The 24,180-nt window shown below is 58.1% G+C and overlaps 4 protein-coding genes across 6 annotated transcripts; 1 reads left to right on the forward strand and 3 right to left on the reverse strand.

Moving 5' to 3' along the window:
- The first annotated feature begins 413 nt into the window (after window positions 1-413).
- Window positions 414-5,498, forward strand: NEFH (neurofilament heavy chain). 2 transcript variants are annotated; one of them, XM_072351155.1, is made up of 5 exons: window positions 414-1,237; window positions 2,269-2,468; window positions 3,084-3,208; window positions 3,475-3,835; window positions 3,893-5,498. In XM_072351155.1, the coding sequence occupies exons 1-5, from the start codon at window positions 442-444 to the stop codon at window positions 4,967-4,969; spliced, it is 2,559 nt and encodes an 852-aa protein (XP_072207256.1). In that variant the 5' UTR covers window positions 414-441; the 3' UTR covers window positions 4,970-5,498. The 2 variants fall into 2 exon arrangements, with proteins under 2 accessions (XP_072207256.1, XP_072207255.1); XM_072351154.1 differs by having other exon boundaries at window positions 3,475-5,498.
- A 752-nt stretch (window positions 5,499-6,250) lies between these two features.
- Window positions 6,251-17,477, reverse strand: THOC5 (THO complex subunit 5). 2 transcript variants are annotated; one of them, XM_072351085.1, is made up of 19 exons: window positions 17,306-17,477; window positions 16,677-16,820; window positions 16,134-16,247; window positions 15,413-15,510; window positions 15,187-15,333; window positions 13,253-13,367; window positions 12,586-12,718; window positions 11,439-11,516; window positions 11,080-11,120; window positions 10,466-10,565; window positions 10,054-10,162; window positions 8,540-8,641; window positions 8,315-8,411; window positions 8,003-8,117; window positions 7,447-7,550; window positions 7,267-7,354; window positions 7,043-7,158; window positions 6,738-6,928; window positions 6,251-6,466 (listed from the first exon to the last, which is right to left on the reverse strand). In XM_072351085.1, exons 1-19 carry the CDS (start codon window positions 17,339-17,341, stop codon window positions 6,403-6,405), a joined length of 1,992 nt encoding a protein of 663 aa, XP_072207186.1. In that variant the 5' UTR covers window positions 17,342-17,477; the 3' UTR covers window positions 6,251-6,402. The 2 variants fall into 2 exon arrangements, with proteins under 2 accessions (XP_072207186.1, XP_072207184.1); XM_072351083.1 differs by having other exon boundaries at window positions 17,246-17,477.
- A 478-nt stretch (window positions 17,478-17,955) lies between these two features.
- NIPSNAP1 (nipsnap homolog 1) lies at window positions 17,956-21,082 on the reverse strand. The gene is made up of 10 exons (XM_072351086.1): window positions 20,957-21,082; window positions 20,044-20,171; window positions 19,879-19,924; window positions 19,532-19,626; window positions 19,315-19,385; window positions 19,088-19,228; window positions 18,901-18,932; window positions 18,604-18,698; window positions 18,399-18,482; window positions 17,956-18,329 (listed from the first exon to the last, which is right to left on the reverse strand). Exons 1-10 carry the CDS (start codon window positions 21,043-21,045, stop codon window positions 18,265-18,267), a joined length of 846 nt encoding a protein of 281 aa, XP_072207187.1. The 5' UTR covers window positions 21,046-21,082; the 3' UTR covers window positions 17,956-18,264.
- On the reverse strand, window positions 21,031-23,035 carry LOC140259606 (pleckstrin homology domain-containing family A member 4-like). The gene is made up of 5 exons (XM_072351087.1): window positions 22,837-23,035; window positions 22,405-22,477; window positions 22,130-22,227; window positions 21,909-22,012; window positions 21,031-21,506 (listed from the first exon to the last, which is right to left on the reverse strand). The coding sequence occupies exons 1-5, from the start codon at window positions 22,954-22,956 to the stop codon at window positions 21,146-21,148; spliced, it is 756 nt and encodes a 251-aa protein (XP_072207188.1). The 5' UTR covers window positions 22,957-23,035; the 3' UTR covers window positions 21,031-21,145.
- Between the last annotated feature and the right edge of the window lie 1,145 nt (window positions 23,036-24,180).

Here is a 24,180-nt window from a genome sequence, read left to right on the forward strand (position 1 = left end):
ACCGCGGGCTTCTCTCCTCGTTCCTACCCCCCTGCTCACCCGAAGACAACCATACAGCAGCCCGCATCCTACACCCCACAGCGCTGCCCAGGGTCCTGTCCCAAAGGATGGGGGCCCCATTGCAGCGCAGATCCTTCAGCACAGAAGAGCTCTCGACCCCTACCTGAAGTAGAGATGAGGCCCCGTGGGAGCCTACGGCCTCGTGGGGCGGCCCCACTCCCTCCCGTGGGGTTCCCACCGTCTCCCCAGGGTCCCGCTTCCACCTTGAGGGGCGGCTCCCGGACCCCCCACCCAACGTCCTCAGGGCTGCGGCGGCTCGAGGCGGTGCCGCCGCCGATGCCCGTCACCGACCCCGTGCCGGTGGAGAGGCGGGGCGGCCCCGACAGCCCCTATAAAGCAGGCGGCGGCGGCAGCGGTGCCGCAGTGAGGGCGGGGGCCACCATGAGCCTGGTGCTGGAGGCCTTGTTGGTCCCCCCGGGGGGGCTCCGCAAGGAGTCCTCTCGTTTCGCGCCGCGCTCCGCCGCCTCTTCCAGCGGCTTCCACTCATGGTCGGGACCCCCGGCTCCGGCGGGGAGAGCGCGGGGAGGCGGCGGGGGAAGCGCGGCCGCTTCCTCCACCGAGAGCCTGGATTCGCTGAACGGCGAACCGCGGGCTCGTAACGAGAAGGAGCTGCTGCAGGCCCTCAACGACCGCTTTGCCGGTTACATCGAGAGGGTGCGGGCGCTGGAGCAGCAGAACCGGGCGCTGGCGGCAGAGGCGGCGGCACTGCGGCAGCAGCAGGCGGGGCGCTCGGCCATGGGCGAGCTGTACGCCCGGGAGCTGCGCGACATGAGGGGGGCGTTGGTGCGCCTGGGGGCCGAGAAGGGGCAGCTGCGGCTGGAGAGGGCCCGCCTGGCAGAGGACGTGGCCGCGCTGCGGGGCAGGCTGGAGGAGGAGGCGCGGCAGCGCGCCGAGCTGGAGGCGGCGGCCCGCGGGCTGGCCCAGCGCTCCGCGCAGGAGGAGAGGGCCCGGGGGCCGCTGGCGGAGCGAGCCCGAGCGCTGCGAGAGGAAGCGGAGCTGCTGCGGAAACAGCACCAGGACGAGGTGGGCGCGTTGCTGCGCGGGGCCCGCGCCGAGCTGCCCGCAGAGCCCCCCGCCTCGCTGCGGCCCGGGGTCACAGCCGCGCTGCGCGACCTGCGGGAGCAGCTGGAGGGCACGGCGGCGCGCAGCACTCTGCAGGCCGAGGAGTGGTTCCGCGGTGAGCGATAAACCCGTCCCGCTGCGCGCTCCGCGGGCACACCCCGGGGAGGAGGGGATCCCTTCGTGCTTCCTTTCCCCTAGAGGGGCCCCTCGGGCCGGGTGAATGCGGGGCTGCGGGTGGGCGTTATGGCCGGTCCCCCCCAGCCCAGGATTGCACGCTGTGCTCCGGGAAGATGGGAGTAACCCCATCCCGCCCGTTTGCAGGGGCAGTGCACGAACAGCCGCTCCCGCGGATTTCTGGGGGGAGGGCACTGAGGTCGCTTTCCCGACACCCCTCCTGCTGCAGGGAGTCCTGCTGGAGCAGGGCCAGGAGTGTTGCGGGGACTGCAGCACAGCGAAGGGAGAGGGTGCCGCATCCCCTGCAGGGGGACGGGGTGTGTCTCAGTCTCATGCGCTGCTGGGAGGGGCACTATGGTACCAGGGGAGGAAAAGGGGAGGGGGGTGAGGGGAGGTGGTGTGGGGAGGTGGTGTGGGGGTGGCGCCCCGGGTGTCGGCACACATGGGTACGCTGCCATCGCTCCAGCACCAGAGGCCGGCGCAGCGGGTTCAGCACCTCGGACAGCGACGATTCAGCACCGAGGACAGCGGCAGCGCCACTCCCATGAGTGCGGTGCTCTGCGGGGCGGGGGGCACTGAGTTCCACCTCCCCTCGCCCCCTAGAGCCGTCGCGGGGCTCTGTGGCAATCCCTGCTTCACTGCTCTTCTGGGTGGTGTATCTGGCCATAGCCCAGCAGGGTGAGGAGGTTTGCTGGGGAGGGCAGCAGCTCTTCAGGTGCAAAAGATGGTGGCAGGAGCTCAAAGGAACGGGGAAACGGTTTACACTGCAGGAAGTCCAGGATGAAGAGAAGCAGTGCCCAGCCTGTCCTGCTCGGGTGCTTTTATGTCCCTGAGAATGGACACTCTGCAGGGCTGGCTCTGCAGAGGGCACACACAAAGGGGAGCAGTGGCATTAAAAGATTTGCAGTCCCCCATAAAAGGCAGGCTGCAGTCTCCCTCTGTCCCTGCAGCTTTTCCTTTCCCTTGCTACAGTGAGGCTGGACAAGCTCTCTGAAGTTGCCAAGGTGAACACAGACGCCATGCGTGTGGCCCAGGAGGAGATCTCTGAGTACCGCCGCCAGCTCCAGTCCAAGACCACCGAGCTCGAAGCCCTCAAAGGGACACAGGAGTCACTGGAGAGGCAGAGGCAGGACTCAGAAGAACGCCATCATGCAGATGTCCTCTCCTATCAGGTAGCGTGGCGCAGTGGGCAGAGTCCCAAATCTGTCACTTGATGCAAAGGGAGCATCCAGCTGTCAGGGAAGAGCAGTGCTGGGGCTATGGCCGCAGGGATGCTGATGTCAGCAGCAAATACGTTTGGGTTCTGAATGCAACAGCCTTTCCCCAGCTCCTGTTGTCCAGACAGACAGAGCCTGAGCTTGCATCCAGGCTACTGTGTCTGGCACCTGCAGTGGAACTGTCCCTTGTGTCTGCTGCCCATGATATTGGTCACAAATAACACTGATTAGTGACTGGGGTTCAGGCTATGTCTTGTGTCACAGTACTGGGAATAGCAGATCAGATTTCTGTACCCTGTGATAGCCATAGACTGAAACCCTGTCTCCAGCGAGATGTTCCAAGCCCGTCAGCCTCAGGTTGGGGTGTGGTGACTGCAGTGGCCAGCAGACCAAGTTGCCAAGAAACATTGCCCCTGGTTGCACCTGCCTGAGAGAGCCCCGCTGGCAACACCACAACTCTCCTTGGTTGTGGTGCAAGGCTCAGGGGTTCCCTCAAGAACAAAATGGAAGAGCCCCTGCATTTCCCTCTTTCCCTCCTTGCATGGCACCAACTGACCCTGTCTGTTGCAGGAAACCATCCAGCAGCTTGACAATGAGCTGAGAAACACCAAGTGGGAGATGGCAGCTCAGCTCCGCGAGTACCAGGATCTGCTCAACGTCAAAATGGCCCTGGACATTGAAATTGCTGCCTATAGGTATGGGGTTGGCAAAGGGAATGGGGGTGCATGTCTTGGCCAGTCCCCAGTGCTGGTGTCTCTGAGAACATTCCTTGAGGGCTCTTGCTAACACCTGGAGTTCTTCTTAGTAAGACAGTGACAAGTCTGTTCTCCAAAACCAGCCTCACACAGGGACTGTGGAGGGAAGGGTGAGGAAGACTGCATGGGGGGATGGCAGAGAGGGGGATGTTCCTGCAGGGTGGGGTGCAGCTGCTGATGGCCCTGCTCTGTTTTTTTCCTGGCAGAAAGCTCTTGGAAGGAGAGGAGTATAGGATTGAGACCAGCTTTGGAATGGTCTCCTACCCTGAAGTGGTCCCCAAGGCTCCCAGCATCGCTGCCAACATCAAGGTGAAGAGTGAAGAGAAAATCAAGGTGGTGGAGAAATCTGAGAAGGAGACGGTGATTGTAGAGGAGCAGACAGAGGAAATCCAAGTGACTGAAGAGGTAACTGAGGAGGAGGAGGCTGAGAAGGAAGCTGAAGAGGAGAAAGCTGAAGAAGAGAAGGAAGAGGAGAAAGCTGAACCAGAGGGTGAAGAAGAAGCTAAGTCTCCTGAAAAAGATGAGGCCAAATCCCCAGAGAAACCTGAGTCTCCCACAAAGGAGGAGGCCAAGTCCCCAGCTGTCAAGTCCCCAGAAAAGCCCTCAACACCCTCAAAGGAGGAGGCCAAGAGCCCAGCTGTCAAGTCTCCAGAGAAACCCATGACCCCGGCTGTCAAGTCCCCAGAAAAACCCCCAGTGCCCTCAAAAGAGGAGGCTAAGACCTCACCTGCCAAGTCCCCAGAAAAACCTACAACACCCTTAAAAGAGGAAGCAAAGACCCCAAGCGTCAAGTCCCCAGAAAAGCCACCAACCCCTACAAAGGAGGAGATGAAGCCTCCATCTGTTAAATCTCCAGAAAAGCCACCCACCCCCTTGAAGGAGGAGGCCAAGAGCCCAGCAGTCAAGTCTCCAGAGAAACCTGCAACCCCCTCAAAAGAGGAGGCCAAGACCCCAGCAGTCAAGTCTCCAGAAAAGCCACCCACCCCCTCAAAGGAGGAAGCCAAGACCCCAGCAGTCAAGTCCCCAGAGAAACCCACACCTCCTTCAAAAGAGGAGGCCAAGACCCCAGCTGCCAAATCCCCAGAGAAACCCGTGTCTCCCTCAAAGGACGAGGCCAAGACCCCGACTGTGAAGTCCCCAGAAAAAGCCAAATCTCTGCTGAAGGAAGAAGCCAAGTCCCCGCAGAAGGAAGTGGCCCCAGCCAAGGAGCCCGTCCCCTCCCCTCCAAAGGAGCCAAAGGCCCCAGCGAAGGAAGAGCAGCCCAAGGAGGAGAAGGCTCCTCTCAAGCCTGCAGCAGAGGGCAGGAAGGATGAGGCTCCCAAGAAGGATGTCCCAGCCAAGGTGGAGGAGAAGCCCAAAGAGAAGGCAGCTGCTGGGCTAGAGCCTCCGGCCCCACAGGTGAAAGAGACCAAGACTGCCTCCAAACCTGCAGAAGAAGGGAAAGCTGAGAAGGATGCTCAGCCAAAGCCTCAGCAGGAGGCTGGCAAAGCAGCTGTGAAGGAGCCAGAGAAGCCTAAGGCTGAGGGAAAGGTGGAGGAACCAAAGAAAACGGTGGAGGAACCAAAGAAAGAGAAGGTGGAAGACCCCAAATCAAAGCCCAAAGACGACTCCAAAGCCAGTAAAGAGCCCCCCAAAGCTGAGAAGCCCCCCAGCAAGGAGGGCAAAACCCCAGAGCCGGCACCTGCTGTGGGAAAGAAATGAGCAGAGCTCGTCTGGGAGCTGGAGCTGCTCCTCTCCCCTCCAAAGGGTGAGATGGGGACGGTCCCCACCCTGGGTCCCCCCCCAGGCAGGCCTTACCTTAGCAATATGTTTGTGAGAGACACAGCCCCTCGCTGCCCCACGCCAGTGGTATGTTCCGATCGCTTCAGTAGCAGAATGTGATATATGCAGAGCGCCACATTTAACACTTGAATTACAAGGAGGAGAACAGATCCCAGGGGAACCGACTGCCCTTCTCCAATAAGTGCATTTATTTATTGTATGTGCAATCGATGGACAAGTGTAACTCAGAGCTCTAGCTGCTTGGGATGCGTGCCGTGGGCTGGCTGGCAGTCCTTCCCTCGCTGGGGTGACGAGTGTCCCTCTGGGAGGTGACCCCAGCTGTAGCTGGCTTTGGGGGAAGAGGTTAAGCACTGCAGGAATGCTCACGGAAATACAAAGTGCACTAAGAAACACGAGTCCACTGTCAATTGCTTATGTGCAATAACCAAATAAAGTGCTTACAGAGACACACCGGCTCTTGCTGTCATTGATTGGCAAAGGGGAGGAGGTGAAGGGATGCAGGACTGCGGCACACAGTCCGAAGCATGTGGAGTCCTTTAGCTCCCTGCCTGCAGTGGGGAAAGCTCACAGGAGGACATGAAGGGTTGCATGTCCTGCACGGGGGATGGAAACAGGGCCAGTCCTCACCGCACTGCACAAAGGCAATTTTTGATCACAGCTCCCCAAGGGCTGCCAGCGCCTGGATTAACCCAAGTGCTGCAGCACAGCCCTGCACTGCAGCACCACCCCTGTAGTGCCTGCATGAGAGGGAAGTGGCTCCATGAGCCTTCCCTGGGGAGCTGCTTTGGCACAACGCCCCCGGTGTTGAAGCAGGAGGGACAGCTGCCTTGTGACGGGCACGGAGCCCCCAGCTCTGCCACTGGGGCTGTGCAACAGGACCTGCAGGGGGGAGCTGTGAGGGATGGAGGGGGGCACGGCCCAGCACAGAGCTCCAACCTCCCGCTGTGCTCTGGGGTTTGTGCCGAGTCAGCTGGCAGGCTGGGGCTGCAGTGCAGGAAGGGCTATTTTTAGCCAGCTCTGTTCCACGTTACCAAGGGCCTGCGGTGGGAGGGAGGAAAGAAGGCAGGCAGAGCCCCAGACAGAGGGGACAGGGCTTGATCCAGCACCCATGGGTCACAGGAGCACAGAAGAGCTCAGAAGGGAAGGGATCCACAAGGATCAAGGCCCCCACACCCAGCCATCTGCACACACGCACATCTCTTCCAATTCAGCATTTAATCCCTTCAGTTACAAAACCTCAAACAAGACCCAAAAACATCATTAAAAGAAGCTGAAATGATGGGAGGGGGACACTGCAGACAGGGTGAGGCCAAATCCCAGAGCAACGCCCAGGCAGAGGAGCCCAGCAGGATTCAGCGGTGGCTGAAGAATCCCTGAGGGTAGTTGAACTTGAATGGCTTCAAGCGCATGGGCCCCCTGGAAGAGAAGAAGAGGGACGGGTTGGCCCACGGGGGTCTGCTTCCATCCCAGCAGGCCCAACATGCTGGTAAGCTCAGCACACTCACTTAAAAGGACAGGTCCCGGAGCGCAGCGTGCAGAGCTGACCCTCACAGAAAGCACAAGGAAAGGCTCAAAGGTGCTTTTCTGTCACCACGTGCATGGACAGAAATGCCAGCCGGGTCCCAACCAGCACCATCAGCCCCCTGCAATCACTGCCTGCAGGGACAGCACAGCCCCAGGCTCTCACCTGACCAGGCGCAGGCACATTTTCTCCTGGGGGAACTCCTTGGGCCCCTCCACAGTGGTGTCGTGGGGCTCTGTCTCCAGGTAGACATCAAGCACCATGCAGAGGCGCTGCAGCTGGTTGGTGAGGAGCTGGTAGCCCGGTTTGGGCCCCCACAGCTCCTTGTAGCACACGTTGACTTCACTCTCCATTGCCTGGCAGATGCAAAAAGACCAATGTGTTGCAAGCTTGGTTTTCTGTTCATCCCAGCCACCAGTCTAACCCTTGCCAAAGGTACAGAAGCACTGGGAACACCCCCCAGTGCTTACCCGAATGTTGTCATCGTTGCTGCCGGTTCGCTCTCCTTTCCAGTTCAGGCAGAGGCTGAAGATGGGCGGCAGTGCAGAGTAACCAGGATTCAGGACCACAGCTGCCTGCAGCTTGGCTGAGCAAGGCAAGGGAGAAACATCAACCACAGCCCACAGAGCCTCCCTGGTGTGGAGGATTCAGGCAGCTGCTATTTGCCATTGCTGGGGGAAGGAAACACACTGACCTGTTCCCCTCTCTATCAGTGCCATGTAATAGAGATGAGTGTCTTCGGCCAGCCCAGCCTCCACCACGTCTTTAGTGTAGGGCAGTTCCTGCAAGGGGAGATGACAGGGAGTGAGCAGCTGCCGGCTGTGAGACACAGCACAGGAGCTGGAGGGGATAGAGCCCCACACCCAGCACCTACCGTGTAATCTTCGAAGGGGATGGCAGCCCACTTCACCAGGCGTGAGACGATTTTAGTAGGGAAGAGATGCTGGCACTCACTGGACACGGGCACCACGCCATGCTCTGGAACCAAGCACAAGGCTGAGCAGGCCAGGCTGGGGATAAGCTCTCTGCCTGCCCTGCAGGTGACAGCAGCACTGGGACCTGGGGACATTCTTTTATCCTTCTGACAACTTTACCAGGCACCCAGAAAGCAGCAGCAGCTCAAATGCAATTCTGCTGGCACTCACAACCTCACAGCAAGTGCCTGGTCTGCTCCAGAGGTGCCTGGCATGCTTGGGCATGCTGTTTTCCTACCACCACAGCCAAGATGGCTGGCCCCAAAGGGGTGCTGGATATCGAGAGGGGCACAGCCACCCTCTCTTACCCCAGACATGGAAACCTCAGAGCCCTGACACCACAGAGTAGAGGGACAGTGGCAGTGCAGACCCATAATGGCTCTTCCAAGTGACACAGTCAGGCAGTCTGCCTGTGCAAGAAGATCCAGCCACTGCACACCCTGCCCTGGCACTCACCAAGTGAAGCAAACTGCTTGTGGAGAGCCAGGCGGGACTGCAGCCTCGTCCGCAGCAGCTTCATGGTCATCTCCATGTGGCTTGCACTCAGAGAGTTGTCTGCAGTGACCGTATGCTGTGGGCAGGAGGGAACATCAGCACCCTGCCAGGGAGCCAAGGGTGCTCCATGGTTGGGAGCGGGTGGTGCCAGCTGGAGTTCTGGAGTCTTAGGGGGAACAGGACAGGACACAAGTGTCCCCAGAGCCTCCCCCAGAGCCCTGCCAGCTCAGCCCTGCATCCTGGTGAGGAGGGGAGGGAAGGAGTGAGACGTGCCTGAGGCTGATCCTTGGGAAAATGCAGGCCGCCCAGCTTCTGCACCCACACATAGGGATGTCCCAGCTCTGTCACATAATCACTCAAGGTCAGGATGCTGCAAGAACCAAGAGGAAAGGTCACACCACCAGAGCACTTTCTCCTCCGTGAAGGAGCAGGCATCACCTTTGCCCACCCTGAGCCAATGCCAACTAGAAAGACACTGGCTGCACGTGGTGCACTCACCCCACTTTGTCAAACTGGAATTGGTTGGCTGGGTTGGGGGTTTTCTTCCCATGGTCTCCCGGGTACAGGCAGCTCAGGAGGGAGTCTGGAGAGAGCAAGTCGCTGGCAGGAGAAAGGAATCATGCAGCAGTTCAGGCCTCACGTCTCTTTGGGGCATCTGCTAACAAGCTACAAGCCCAGAGACTGGGGATGGATGAAACCAAGCTGGGTTTCTTGACCACAGTGGTTTTCCCATAGTTCTGCTCTTGAAAATCTGTCTCCTCCCTGGTTGTAAAGAAACTGGAAATCACAGCATACCATCTCTCTGAGTTCCCAGGAGCAGCTTAAAGGCACGCTGCATGAACTCTAAAACTACCAGCTTGTTGCTTGCCAGCCAACAAGCTAAAGTAAAATCCCTCTGCTAAAAAAGAATACATTTCTTCACATCTGACCACACTCAGGAGCCCTAGGAAGCACAAAGGGCTGTAGAGGATCTAGGCTGGGTCACAGGAGACTCAATGAGAGACATCCCTGCTACCACAGTGTTCCCTAAGCAAGGACCCTGCCTGCAGGGGTCTCAACCAGGAATGAGTTGGGGCTAAGGGAACTCCTCTACATGATTCATCTCAGCAGGAAGGACACACATCTGCCTGTCATAGAGGGGTTCGGATATCCACAGGGAAAAAGAGCCCAAGAGGACTGGGAAGCCTCGTGGGAACAGCCTGGGAGGCAGCACCTGCTTAGAGGTAATTCCAGGCCAGCCTCTCCGTGGGCAGGCTTACAAAGTTGCCATTGCAGCCAGTCCTCACATAGATCAGGTTCAAGCCATCTCTGGAGAGCCCACAGAGAGGCAGCTGCATCACTGGTACTCAGTGCAAGGTGACCTGCAGATCAAGCAGGTGAAAGGAACTGCCAGGTAATGGCTGCAGAAGGGAGGAAAGCAGTTTGGCTGCAAGATGGCAACCAAAAGCAACAAGGAGAAGAGGGTTCCCCTCCAGCCCTCCCTAATAGGTTCCCAGCCTGCCCTGTCCCTGGTTTTGCCATGGGGGATGTGGCAGATGAAGAGGAGGAGGATGCTTGTAACTGCAGCAGCTTGGCAGGGCTCCCAGAAAGGCCACGCTGCTGACAGAGAGGACACCACCAGGGCAGGGAAGATCTGCAAGGTGAAAGCACTCCTCACACAGAAGTGCAGAGGCTCTTTAGGGCCTCCTTACCATTAAAGGAGGACCAGGACAGTGCCTGGACACTACAACTCTGTGCAAAAATATCTACGATGCCCCAGGTAAAGAGGAGAGAGAGGCTGAGGAGAAAACCTCACCCACAGCACTCATAGAGCTGGGGAGGGACTTGCAGGGCATGGAGGGCTGTTAGCCTACAGCTCAGCAGAGGGACATTGCCACCACACACCACCTCTAGTGCTGCATTACTGCGCTTATGAGACACTGAGCAGAGCTGGGCAGGACATCAAGGCAGGGTGACTGTGACTAGCCCTGGGCTTAGCACAGGACCCACACACAGCTCAGGGATTTCCTTACCCAGCACTGATGGCAGTTGTCAGCTCAGCAGCAGTGGTCACCCTGGTCTTCACTGTCATGATGTTGAGGTTCATCAAGTAGTAGAAGGTCAGGTGAAGAACATTCTCATCTGTGCCACGAAAGAAAGAAACATTGCTTTATGCTCTGGTTTGGAGTACTTGGTACTCAGTTTCTTGTAGGAAGGGACACACATTCTTCTGCTGCCCCCGTTAGGACAGCAAGGAACAGGGAAGAGAGGCAACGTAACCAGTGCAATGTAACCTGGGCAGTGGGGACAGGGGAACATCCTCCACACGCTGCTCTCTGCAGATCTGTCAGGACCCTTCCCACTCCAAGGATTGAGCTGCGGCCAGGATGCTCCTTGACCTGCTCTCACACCCCCCCGTGCCCAGGACCACCAGCACCAGCTTACCTTTGCACTTCAGGTCAATGGTGACAGACAGTGGGTGCCGCTTCAGCATCTCCTTGCGTTTGTCATCCAGCTGCACACCCAGGGTCGGCCTGCGTCGCTTCTAGGGGAGCGAAACAGAACTGCCAGCCCTGCGCCAGCACTCCTTGGGAGCCCTCGGCCTCTCCTCCTCTTTCATTGCCCTTCCCTTCCCTGCCCACCACTCTGAGTCCCAGTCTCTCCCTTCTGGTCTCCAACCTTCCTGGCTGGAGACTATTTATACAAAGTGGAGCAGCTCCAGCAGGAGAGCTGCAGGGCGGACACTGCTGCGGATGGGAAGTGAGCAGGGCAGGTTTGTACTCCAACTCTCCTGTGTTCAGGACAGAAATTGGAAATGCAGCCCCTGTCCTCCCAGTGAACACAAACAGAGTCCCCAGCCGAGGCCAGTTCTTCTTCTTTGGACACAGACAGATTTAATGGCAACACACTTCCACACACAGTCGGTGTCCAAAAAATGAGTCCACAGACCTATTCAGGCTCAGAAGCCTCAGCACCTTCCATCCCACAGGTGCAAATGGATTTGCCCACACCACAATGTGCTGGGAGAGGCCCCAGAAGGGGAGAATATTATTCCTTACCGTGGTCTGCTCCTCCTCCATGTCAGAATCACTCTCATCATCTATGCAAAGAGAGAAGTGTGAGCAAGTGCCATGGTAAGGGGGGTTCCCCAAACCCAGCAGGGCCACCAAGCCCTCCCTCTGAGACCACAGCTCTCACAAAAGTTATCCTAATTCCTAGAGTAGGAACAAAGCAGGATGCAGGCAAACAGGGACATTACACCCTGCTCAAGAACATTCCCTCAGTACTAGGAGTCACAGTAACAGACAAGGGGCCATGAGCACCTCTCAGGAATGATGTAGGGATGAGGGGGATCAGCTGCATCGTCATATACTCCAGAACACAACCCCTCTGGCTGCAGCAACACCACCCTACTCACCCTGCGAGTCCTCAGGTGGCTTGTACAAGGCTTTGGCTTCCTCTACACTGCCTTCAATGGCCACAGCAAGCTTCTTATCTATGGAAGAGACATGAAAACAAAGCCATGGATCCCACTCCTGTGCAGAAAAGACAGTAAAGGTTATGGTGCAAGCTGCCAAGGTTGGAGCTTGGTGGGCTACAACCCCAAAAGCACATGCCCATATGGTATTTATTAAGCTTACAGAAAGAAAGTCAGGCTGCAGCCCTGCCCCAAGAAGCTTTTGCTCCATGGATGCACAAGGCAGAGCCCCATAAAGCCCTAACAAGTGGGCAGCAGGAAGATGTAGCTGTCAATAGGGCCCTGCAGGACTACCCTGGGGATGGATCTCCTGCCAGGATAGGGTCTGAGGAGGCAAAACACCGGGTTCTTTAGGACTGCTGCTGGAAGACATAAAAAACAATCTTTTTTTATTAAGAACCAAATGGGGCTAGAGTCTATCTAGCATGAAGACAAAGCAAGGAGCTATCAGGGTTGTAGGTACCCATGCACAGATATCTGTTTAGAGCAAGAAACCTTGTTCTTGCTGAGCAGTGAGACTGCAGCTCTCACATAACCCTGGAGATACAGACAACCAGAGGGACCTTGAGCCCTGATGGGAAATCCTGACTGGGAGAGGAGCTGGCTGCACAGAGCACCTCCAACAGAACTCAAAATACAAAGCCAGCCAAGAGGATGGATGCTTTCAGGTGAGCTGTGGGTCACTGACTCTGCAGAGGCAGCAGAGACCCCATGCCTGGCTCCAGAGTTCCCAGCACCCACAGGTAGCACAACTCGGTATCCACCCTACACTCAGCAGCTCTCAGAAGGCAAGCAGCCATCCACACCAACCTCGACGCTGAGGTGGGAAGTCAGCTTTCCAAGCAGTTCTTCCAGCAAAGGAAGCTGAGCAAACAAGGTTTCAAATGCTGCTGCCTCAGTGTACTGGCCCTGGTGCCACCCTGCTGATCTGGGCTCAGCAGAATGCAGCAGCAGAGCAGACAGGATGAACCACGCCAACCAGTTCTCCCCAGGGTAGTGCTTTTTGCAGGCATAGTGAAATCTGGTCCATGAGGGGAGCATGCCCCTCCACCCCCCTGCAGCATTCCTGAGGATCCCTTGTGCTCACCACAGGCCTGACCATAGGCACTGGCTTGAACAAAAAGAACGTAGAGAGGTGGTGGTAGGTGTCGGGCTGTCTCATATTGCTTGTGTGCCTGGTCGAAAGGCATGAAGAGATACTCCTGGACAGGCAGGGAGGCCTGGAGGAACAGCAGAGACAGCATTCAGGATTAGGGACAGAATTGATTCCCACATTCCCCTACTCATCCACCGTCCCTACACCCCGAGTTGAGTGGAAGATTGGAAGCAGCCAAGCAGCTGCAGTGCAGTGTAAAATGCAGGGGATGGCCATAGCAAGCTGCCAGCAGGGCAGGCAGGAAAACTTTTGGGTTTGAAAATAACCCAGTTCCTTCTCCTGCTCTTCCCTCCCGAGGTGATCACAAGGGGCTGGAGCTGTGTACTGCTCTCTGGGGAAAGGCCCATTTAATGAACATCTGCAGTTCTGCAGGAACTGCCGCATAAACAAGGAGGCTCTGGAGGAAACCCAACAAGGCAGGGAGCAGCTCTGACGCTTCTGCTTGTTCTGCTGGGATCCAACACTTCCAGCTCGGGATTCAAGCCATGCTGACTGGAGAGGAAAGGGCCCCAGATGCTGTCCCTACCTAACACAAGTCCTGGGGCAGACCAACTTACTCCCAACGGCCTTTTCCTTCCCTGTAGGGCTCAGCAAGTACCTGCATAATGCTGTTGAGGCGAGGCTGGAGGCTGCTCAAATACTCCTTTTTCACTTCAATCTCCTTCAGGATCTTCTCCTTGATGGTCTGGCATTCCTTGTACCTCTCTGCCAGTCTGAGGGTGGAAACTGGGTTAGCAGCACACAACACGGTGCCATAGCCTGCCAGGGCCAGCCTGGGTCATCAGCCTCAGCTCTCTTGACCTAACAGAAGTCCCAGGGCTGACACAGCAACATACAAAGTGCTTTCAATGCCAAGGACAAGTGGAGGCTGTCAAGAACTCTAAACAAGCAGGGAGAGGAAGCGGAAGCTCAGCTTTGTGTTGTACTTGGAGGAAGGGCAGCAGCCAGAGCTTCCCTCGGCAGATCTGCTCCCAAAGCAGGTCTGCTGACAGGACACAAGTGGGAAACTCCAGACCCTACCAAGCTCCAAAAAAGGCTTCTCCACTTTGTGTCGCTTCAGCTACAACTGAGATAAACTCCCAACTCGAGGCTTAGCATGCTAACAATTGTTCCCCCTTATCTGGCTAGAAAGACAAGGAAAATGGAAATTCACCATGACCCTCTGAGCTCTGGTTATATTTCTGTTGAGGGAGAACACACACAGTCTCCTTACTGCTGTTCACTGCCACCTCTCACACAGCACAAAGCTGCAGAGAAGGCAGAGCTTTTGGGCACACTGCCTGGGAAGCACCTGACACAAGAGAGGGAAACCCTGGTACAGAGAGCTCGTGCACTCTCCTCTCCAGCCCCAGCTCCCCACTGGATGAGAACACAACACAGAAAATGTCACTGTGCTGGCTCAGCACAGCCCAGCAGTTTCCTACACAAAGCAGGCCTGAAGTGCAGCTTTCAGGCACCGCTGCTGAACTCCCTGCGATGGAGCCAGTGAGAGGAGCAAAGCCCTGTCACACCACTCACCAGGCAGCTTCTGGAACAAAGCCTAACACAAATCCAACACACCACATAGTGGCAGAGCTGGGAACAGCAACCATTGCAGAGGGATACTAACAGCCCTAGGAGGGTTGCAAAGTGCCCACTGCACTCCTGAAAAGACAATTTCCCACCACAGTGATGAAACGTGGTGCTCCTTAATGCTGTGGGATGAGGACTGGAAATTACAAAGTTTCCCAGTGTTTTATTGTGTAGCTTAACTGAACTTTTCTTCACCTTCTACACAGCTTGCAATGAACAAGCAATACTGAGGAGAATCTTAAAAGAAATCTCCAGGTTGAGCAGTCTTCTGCAAGCTTCTGAGCATCTCTTATTAGTCTGCTATTCCAGGCTGTGTTGTTCCCACAGCATCTACTGGCAGCTAAGACTGATCCTTCTGCTGGATGTTACAAAGAATTACGGTATATCTGCTTTTTTGCCTGGCCCTGAGTCAGCTGAGGGATGCTGGGGATCAGATCCATTGGGATGGTACCACAAGCAGATGAACCAAGCCACTCAAACTCATTCTTCACACCACAGCACAGCAGACAAAACAGCTATCGCTTTGTTCTACATGGCTCGTCTTGCAGAACAGGGTTCTGGATCGAAGTGCATGACTGCCCATCCTTAAATATCACCGCCACGCTGGTGAAGGCTTCATTCCCTCTGAGCAGACACACTGGTCATGCCAGAAATGAGCTATAAAATTAGTTTACTCCTATTGATGCCTAAGAGCCAGCACTGATGGGCACTGCCTGAAGTGAGCACGTGTGGATTTCTTGGGTGGCTAAAATACCTCTGCTGTCATAACCCAAGGGGTGAACCTTCATAACAAGGACACAGTCACACAATAAATCTGCCACTTCCTCCATAGGGATCAGTTTGAAATGCTGTAAAAACCTTTATCTTTGGTGTCTGCTTCACCAAGGGACTGCGCAGCCTGGGCTGTCTGTAGGGAGCATTGTCCTGCAGCTCAGAGAGGGGGATGTGGAATGGACCCACCTCTTACGCTGCTCCAGTTCCCAGTCCAGGCGGGCGAGGGTCTGCTGGTGGGGTTCAGTCAGGGTGATGTCAGGTCGGCTGATTTCAGTGGGAGCCTCACTGTAAAACTCCTCCAGGCTCACCAGTTCAATCTCCTCGTGCTTCGATCTGCAGAGACAGAACAACTGGATCAGGGAAGGGTGGCAAACACACACAGTCACTCCTTTGCCTCCCCAGCCAAACTCACTTGAACTCCAAGCATTTGGTGATCTCTTTCTGTAGGTGCATCACCTCATAAAGCAAATTCTGGAGCTGCAGGTGATAGGCATCAACCTTCTGCTTTGCCTAAAACACAGACACAGCCAGTGACCACAGCAGGATGGGACATATGCAGAGATGGGTGCACATGTGGCAACCCCAGTGCTGCAAGGACTCTGGTACCATCCCGGGAGGGTCAGTTTTAGGGAATGCAAAAACTCAGTAGGAAAAACAGACATTTTTCAAGGGCTGGGAAAGCAAACATTCATCGCATTACACTGATCCTGGTGCCTTCTAGGAAGACAGCCTGGGACAACCCTGTGCTATGGTACGTGGGTCAGATCCCATTCTGTTTCTGTATTTAAGTAACATAGTTAAACATTGCTCAAATATAGAAAAAAAAGAAAAAATCTTTCAGAAGCATGGCTAAGAATTCTGAGGCCGATCAGCAGATGTTTCTCAGGCTGGGAGCTCACCAGGCTCAACACCATCTGACTCACTGCTACATGAGATGGGAGAAGATGGTCCTCTTTTGTAAGCCATTGCAACTACTACCCCTGCCTTCCTACAGAAAAGCCTCCTAGCAAACCTCTAGCACAGAAAGCACCACCTGGCTGGGGTTTGGTTCTGCACATGCACACACAGGCAGCAGAAACTGCAACATCTCTGCTCTTTAAAACCATGTCCTGTCCTCACTGCCCACTCCGTACCTCATGGGTCTGATCTCGTCCCTTCTTCAGCCGAATGTGAGCCAGCCGGTTGAGCTTCTTCAGGGTCATGAAGTGCACACAGCTCTGAACGCGCCGCTCGTCTATCTCAGAGGCCTGAGAGGAAGGAAGGAAATGGCTGAAGCAGCACAGACTGACCCTGCACAGAGCCCCTGCTGCAGCCTTTTCTTTGAGCACTGAGACAAGTGGGGCCCTGTGCTCCTCTGCAGGGCAGTGCTGATGTTACTTGGGTTCCTGAGGAGCCTCATGGTTGCTGGACACAACTGGAGGGCTTTCTGGTATCCATAGGAGCTCAGTTCTGCCCCTGGAGTCCCAGCCCATCGGCACGCTTCCCAGCCATGCCTCGGAGGTCAGTAGCTCTGAGCAATGACTGCTCAAAGACCACACTCCTCAGCTACATCACACTTGTTTTTATTTAAGACAGACTGTTCCATTTTCCTAATTTTCCCCAGAACGTGGCACGGCTTCTGCTCCTTTCAGAGGACATGAAAACGCATTAAACCAAGCACTCAGGGTTCTCCTTACATTGTCCTTGACGCCTCTGCTCTTCAGCTCCTGGATTTCTGCCATGAGTCTCTGAAGCTCCTGGCACGTCTCTTTGTAGAGCTCATAGTCCTTGATGGGGTCCCGGAGATCCACCTCACACTCCTCGCTGTAGTACCGAGCATCCTGCAAAGGGCAAAAGTACCTGCACTGCTCGATCCCACATGTTTGCAAACAAGGGCAGTGGGAAACAGGCGGCTGGGGCTCCATTCTTTACAACATCAGCCTGAGATTTCATACATTGAATGACAGCTCAGCAACCAACCCAGGAACAAACACCTGGAGAGCAGAGGCTGCCTGTTAATGCAGTTGATGCAGCGCCAAGCAGAGGGGAAGCCCCTGGATCTGAACCCTGCCCAATCCCCGAGCCTCACCGCACGTGTTCGAGGTCATCCAGGGATCCCGAAGGCCCAGCCAGCCTTCCGCTCCCCGCCTCCCCGAACACGGCGCGTCCTCAACGGGCCGGAACCGCAGAGGGGCAGTTTGAGGTGCTGGGGGTCGGCTGTGACCCAACACTGCTCAGCACATCATCGTTCCCGGCCACCCTTTACCTGCTCGCCATCGGCCTTGCCCCGCTTGCCCTCCTGCGGGCCCCCGTCCGTGCGGATCACCTTAGGCTTCCTCTTCTTGCTGGACTCCGAGGACATGGCGCTGCCGGCTGCGGGCCGGCGGGAAGGCCGCGCTCCGGGGGACCCGGCCGCCCCTCCTCAGGCGGGCCCAGGCGAGGCCTCCAGCACCGCTACCTCACCGGGGCACCACGCTCCGGCCCTGCGACTCCAGCTCCCCGCTCCCGACCGCCGGGACCCCCCGGAACTCCGCCCGTCCCGTCCCTGCTCAATGAAGACCCCCCGAGCCCCACGAGCTCTGGAACCGGGAAGAACCGGGAAGAACCGGGAAGAACCCCGCGCTCACCCCGTCACCCGCCTCAGAGCCCCCCGGAAGTGACGTCACGGAGCAGACGAGCGCGGCCCGGCGATGCGGTGACAGCGCCCCCTGTCGGACAGCCAGACCTCGGAGGACTGGAGCTGCACTGGGCGTGGCCTGAGCAGAAGGGGCGTGTCCTAAGCCGATGGAGGCGTGGACTGAGCCGAATGGGCGTGGCTTGCACAGAGGGGGCGTGGCTTGTGCGGCTTGGGGTCCCCGATAGCATCAGGAACAACGAGGGTGCAGGGGACATTCTCGAGGGTCTCAGCGTAAGGCCCACCTCATGCGTTAGGGTCCCTATGTCCCGAATGCTCCCTATTCCCCAGACACAGACGCTGGCAATTAAATATTTAATTGGCGACACCCCCCAGCCCGGCGGGGACACGCACCCGACGAGCAGCTCGTTAGCGGTAATTATGAGCAGCCCCAGCCCACCTCTCAGGAGGGATTGTGAGGGCTTGTCCCTAGCATGGAGGGCCGATGGCAACGCGGGGCACACAGCGGCACCTGCAGGTCCCCACAGACAGGGGGGAGAAGAGCCCAGGGGGTCAGGCTCTCAACCTTCCCCCTCCCCGACCCCCCAGAATGGGAGCAGATGCCCACAGCACTTCCCAGCAGAGCTGGGGCAGGCAGCACGTGTCCCAGCTCACTGCAGCGGGGAGATCTTCAGGGGGATCATGATCCGTGACTCCATCGTCCGAATCAGCGGCACTGCAGAACACAGCCGGGTCAGCTCACAGCTCACAGCACAGCAGGGCAGCCCCAGCCCCGTCTGCTCACCCGTGTAGTAGACATTCTCATCCCAGCCCCGCTTCCTCCACGCTGCGTTCCTCGTCTCCTCACGGCTCTGCAGGTCCTTGTAGGCTGCGGGGGGGGAAACCTTGTTCTTAACCCCCCTGCAGCCCCCAAGGAATGGTGTGTGGGGTTCGGGGTGCACAAGGTGATGGTACTGCCGGGGTGGGGTTGGTGAGATGAGCCCGCTTACCCCAGAGATGGTGCACGACATACAGCTCCCCGATCTGAGAGAAGAAGCCACCCACTGCCTCCTGGTTCTCCTGGCGGTACTTTATGGCCCGAGCCCTGGTGAAATGCAGAGGAACACCAGGGCTTGGCACAGGAGCTCTGCCCATCTCCTGCTGCTCAGCTCTAATGTCCCCATGAAGGGCGGTCAAGGCTTCAACTGTGCTGCCACCGTCACAGGAACAAGGATGCAGGAGTGGGTCCGAGGGCCAGCATCACCTGACCATATGTAGAACACCGGGTGGATAAAGCAGCCACTCACCAGTTATTGCCCCACTCGATCATGGTCCCTGGCTGCAAACAAAGGAAATAAACAAGGTAAGGCAGCTGTACCTTCTCCCTCTGCTCAGGGCAAACTCGCAGCCAGAAACATCCACAGGACCACAGGCAGCATGTACAGCAGGGCCCTGGGATCCCCTGGGTTCCCACTGAAACCCTTCATGCCTCACCTTGAGCTTGTAGGTCCTCAGCTCATAGATGTTGGGCCCCTTGCGGGGCAGGGGCTCATTCCAAAAGCTGAACTCCAGCAGCAGCTGGTTCCTGCGGGACAGCAGCATGCGGCTCCTCTCCTTGCGGAAATCCAGGTACTCCTGCGGACAGCTGAGGCTCAGAGCAAGATGGTGGGAGCGGGGACACCCCATAAGGCACCCCATTTGGCCACCAATGTGAGCAGTACCTTGTTTTGCTTCAGCTTGTTCATGCAGTCCATGAGGGCTGGGTACCCACCAGAGAAGCGCCAGAGGTGCACTGGGATGGGACAGCAAGGTCTGGCAGGAGGGGAAAGCACCAGGGAGCCCCCCTCCCGAGTGAGCAGGGTTCACCCCAAATCCCCTCGGGGTCATGGCCATGCAGGGTTGTCTGGTTGCCCGCTTCTGCAAAAGTGCAGCCCTTACCTGCCTGGTCCTGCTCCCCATACCACGTGTTCCAGTTCCCAACCAGGTCACAAGGGTAATCGGCATCTGAGTGCAGCTTGGGCAGCACCTCCTCCCTGCAGGGGGTACAGGAGGTGCTTTATGGGGTGCTCCTGGGCTGCCCAAGATGGGAGAAAAGGGGCAGCTGGAGCTGGCAAGCAGCAGCTGTGCCTCTCTCAGCAAGAAAAGCACCGAGGTTCTGACCCCAGCATGGCCCTGACATCCCCATCTGCCTTCCCAGCCCAGCATAAGAGATTCCAAAATCCTCCTGACGCCCCCACTTGCCCCTCCCCAGCCCCTGCTGGGACAGTGTGTGGCCCCCAGCTCACGTCAGGCTGTTGTAGGCATCCAGACATTCTGGCTTCACGTTGTGAACTGTGGGGGGAAAGAGGGCAAGGCGCAATGTCACAACAGGGAGCAGGATGAGCGGCTGTGTTTATCAAGCTGCAAAGGCCTGTGAGGCGTGTGCACCCTCTGCTTGTGGGGCCACTCACACTGGATCTTGTAGAGGTTGCTGGTCTCTTTCTTGGACAGCAGATTGGAGTGGGCATCCTTGCGGGGATCCACCTTGTGCACAAACAGGGAGCGGAACCAGCTGCCCTCTGCATCCCGTGAGTACGCCCTGTGGGAGCGTGCTGTCAGCAGGGCCAGAGGGGAGGGGACACAATGGCTGCGGTCTGATGCAAGGGGGGGTTAAACAGGAAGCAGAGGAGGGATCTCGTACCATTGCCAACCCAGCCCCAGGGCTGTGTGCCCCCCCCCCCCCCAGTGCTCCCCAGGGAGAGGTCTCATTCATTGCAGGGAACCTGGGGTGGCCCTGCCCAGGGACGGGGGGTGGCAGAGATGACACAGAGGCACTTGGTCAGACCTTTGCCCATAGAGCGGCAGGGCCTGGTAATGTATTAACGGAGCAGGGTCAGCGGCCCTGGAAACTCAGCGAGGGCATGGGGTGACAGCAGGCCCCGAACCATGGCGGGGGGAGATGGGGTGGGAGATATGGGGGCTGAGACTGGGGGAGATGGGGCTGAGATGGGGGAGATGGGGCTGAGATGGGGGAGATGGGGCTGAGATGGGGGAGATGGATGCTGGAGGGGGGGATGGGGGCTGAGGGAAAGTCTGGGGGGGGTTGTGGGCCTTATAGGGGGAAGATGGATGCTGGGGGGCCAGGAGAGATAAGGGGGGAGATGGGAGCTGAGAGGAGCAGCAGGGGAAGGGTGGGAATGGGGCTTGTGGGGAGATAGGAGCCGAGGGGAAGAGATGGGGGCTCCGGGTCTCCGGGCCTGAAGGGAAATACGGGGCCTGGGAAAGAATGGGGGCATGATGGGGCCGGAGGGGAATGATGGGAGGTGATGGGCCCTGGGGGTTCCGGGCCGCGGGGCGGGCAGGGAAGGGCCGGGCCCCGCTCACCGCGCCCCGCCGAAGGCCCCGCAGCCGCCGCCACCGCCGTGCAGCCGCCGCAGCAGCACCGCGCCGCCTCCTGCCCGCGCCGCCGCCATCTTTCCGGGGCGGGACGGCTCGGGGGCGTGTTTATATATAGCCCCGCCCACCATCAGACTCCGCCCTCTTATTGGGCGTGGCGCCGCCCTGGCCCCGCCCTCAGAAGCTGGCGTGCAGCAAGGTGATTCTGATTGGCTGCCTCGCCATCCCGTTGGCCACGCCTTCTCGCCCACCCTCGAGCTCGCGGCTACCCACAATGCTTTGTTCCCACGGCCACAGAGAGACCTCATTGGTTGCCGCCTGCGTGCCTCCAGATGCTAGCAGCCAATCAGGGGGCTCTCGTGGAGAAGTCGGTTCTTGATTGGCTGCAGTGCCTTCATTTGCATCCTTAAGCCCTCCGCCGGCCGGCGCTGTCAGCTGCTGATTGGTCATTGCCACGGAGGGGCGGAGCTGACCGCGAAGGGGCGGGGCTTCCTCCGGGGCGGGCGTGCTCGGGAGCGCGGGGCGGGGCGGCGTGGGGCTGCGGGCGGGGGGTTATAGCGCTGATAGCGGCCAGCACTGCGACCCCACAGCCCCCATCCTTCTGTCCAGCACTGTCTGTAGCCCCACTTTGTGCCCCACAACCCCTAATTGCCCCCTCAACCCTTAATTGCCCCCCCCGGCCATCTCCATAGCTCCCCCTATAGTCCCACCTTGGCTTTCATTGGCCTTCCCATGACCCCTCCATAGCCTCCCTGTATCCACCCATCACCTCCTAACCCTGCCCATAGAGCCCCACAGCCACCCATAGCCATCCATAGCCCCCTATAGCCCACCGTTACCCCTTCCACGCCTCCTATAGCCCCTCCATATCCTTCCTATACTCCCCATGACCCCCCCCTGTAACCCACCCCCCCCCTTTGTGTCCCAGTTTGGGTCTCACCCCCCCAGGGGTGAAGCAGACTGTTGCAAACTGCACATCCACGCCCCCAGCTCCTGGCTGCTGTCAGCCCCCAGCACGTAGCTCCGCATCCCGGGGTGCTCCACCTGGGGGAACAATGAGCCAGCAACAGGCCTTGGACCTCCCCCCCCCCCCAGTCCCTCATTCAGCCACAGCAGCCCAAGGCCCACATGGAGAGCTGGGCTTTGGGGCCCAGGACTGACCGTGAAGAGGAAGTGAGGAGTGCCGGTGTTGGGGGCCAGGACACGGATCCTGTAGCCGGGCAGGGGGAGCCCCCCCCGGACTCGTTGCTCGCTGCTGTCTGAGGGCAGGGGAGGACTCAGGGGGGGCGGCCCCAGGGACCTGTCCAAACCCTACAGAGCTCCAGTCCTATGGAGGGGGCTCCGCTGACCCCTTGACTTCCCCCAGAGCCACCCTCAGGGAGCCCTAAGAAGCCCCTGATCCCTGCTACAAGCCCATCTCCTGCCCCTCGCCTCACCCCTGTAGTAGTAAAGGCAGAGATCAACCAGCACAAACCAACGCCGCTTCCAGAGCCTCAGCCCTGAGCTGTCCTGGGGAGGTAAAAAGGGGTCTGAGCCAGAACCCCAAACACAGACCCCCCTGAGACCCACCCCGAACCATTTGGATCCCCCAACCCCCCCCCAGACCCCTCCAACGTTCCCAAACATCCCCAAGCCCCATAACCCTCCCAGCATCCTAACCTGCCAGACCTTCCAAACTCCAGAACCCCATTAGCAATCCTCAAAATCCAGACTCTACCCCTAACCTCCAGCACCCACTGACCCCCCACAAACCCCATAACCCTCCCCCCAGCACCCTCTGCTCCACAGTCCCCCTGGATCCCCCCTCCCCAGTCACCTGTGTTCTTACAACCCCGCACCCCCAGTCCCACCGTTCCCCCCAGCCCCACCTGCTTGTGCAGCCAGCCCCGCATGGTGGGGGGGATGTGGGGGTCCCTCCGCATTGCTTGCTCCCCCTTTCCAAAAGTGTGGACCCTCGGCACAGGGCGGCAGGGCTGGGCACAGGGCATTATCAGGGATGGGGGCTCAGAGGGGTCTCCTCAGGTCCCTGTGACACCCTGCCTTGTCCTCCTGGCCCCTCATTCCCCAGGGTCCCCTTTCACTCCCTCCTGTGTTTGCCTTTGTCCCTCATGCCCCCTGTCTCCCCGTGCTCCCACAAAGCTCCCCATTCCCCCCACCATACCCCCCCAGTCTTCTCCATAGCTCCCCAGTACTCCCCTGGATCTCCCCTATATTCCCTCATAGATCCCCATGCCCTCACTGCCCCCCAGATAGCCTCATACTATCCCATAGATCCACAGACTCCCTCGGACCCCCATATCCCCCATAGCTCATCATGCCTGCCCCAGACCCCCAGACTGTCCCTTAATTCCTCATGCCCCTCTGATCCCCCCTTACACCCCACATATTCCCCCATATGCCTTCTACTAATTTGGGTTCCCTTGGACTCCTCCATACCCCCCACAGCTCCCCAGACCCCTCCCAGACACACTAATTACTCAATACCCACTATGCCCCCTCCTCACCTCCCCATATACTTTCTTGGTTCCCTCATACCCCCACATCCCCTGCAGCTCCCCCCAGACCCTCCACAGCCCCCCATGCCCACTTGGGTTGCAGCGTTGCTGTCGGCCATAGGGTCCTTGTGGGGGTGGTTGGAGGGGGGGGGGTGGTGGCACCATGAATGGTCCCATTCAACCCTCACCCGCCCCACAGCACAGAGGCCCCATTCTGTGGCATGCGGGGGCACTGTGACGCTCAGATGGGGCCTGGGAGGGGGTCCCAACCCTTTTATTCCAATCCCATAACTCCTGTGCCAGTCTCAACCCTCATCCCATTTTCCTGGTACCGGTTCCATTCCTGTCCTGTTATGCTGTTACTGTCCTGTTATCCCCGTGGCCGTCCTGGTTCCACCCCTTCTTTCATTATCCCAGTGCTGATCTGCATCCCCACCATCCCAGCTGTGGTTCTGGTCTCATCCCATTATTCCCATGCTAACCCCTGTGACCCACTCCCATTCCATTACCCCAGCGATGGTCCCTATTCCTGTCCCATGACCCCAGTGCTGGTCTCAGTGCCCATCCCACTATCCCAGTGCTGGTTCTCATCCTGCCCCATTCCCTCACGCTGGTCTCAGCCCTACCCCACTATTCCAGTCCCAATCCCAGTCCTGTACCGTTGTCTCAGTCCTTGTTCCAGTCCCATTAAACCTGCACCGTCCTTATCCTAGTGAC

The sequence above is a fragment of the Excalfactoria chinensis genome, chromosome 16 (genome assembly GCF_039878825.1).
Source record: "Excalfactoria chinensis isolate bCotChi1 chromosome 16, bCotChi1.hap2, whole genome shotgun sequence".
Lineage (NCBI taxonomy): Eukaryota > Metazoa > Chordata > Aves > Galliformes > Phasianidae > Excalfactoria > Excalfactoria chinensis.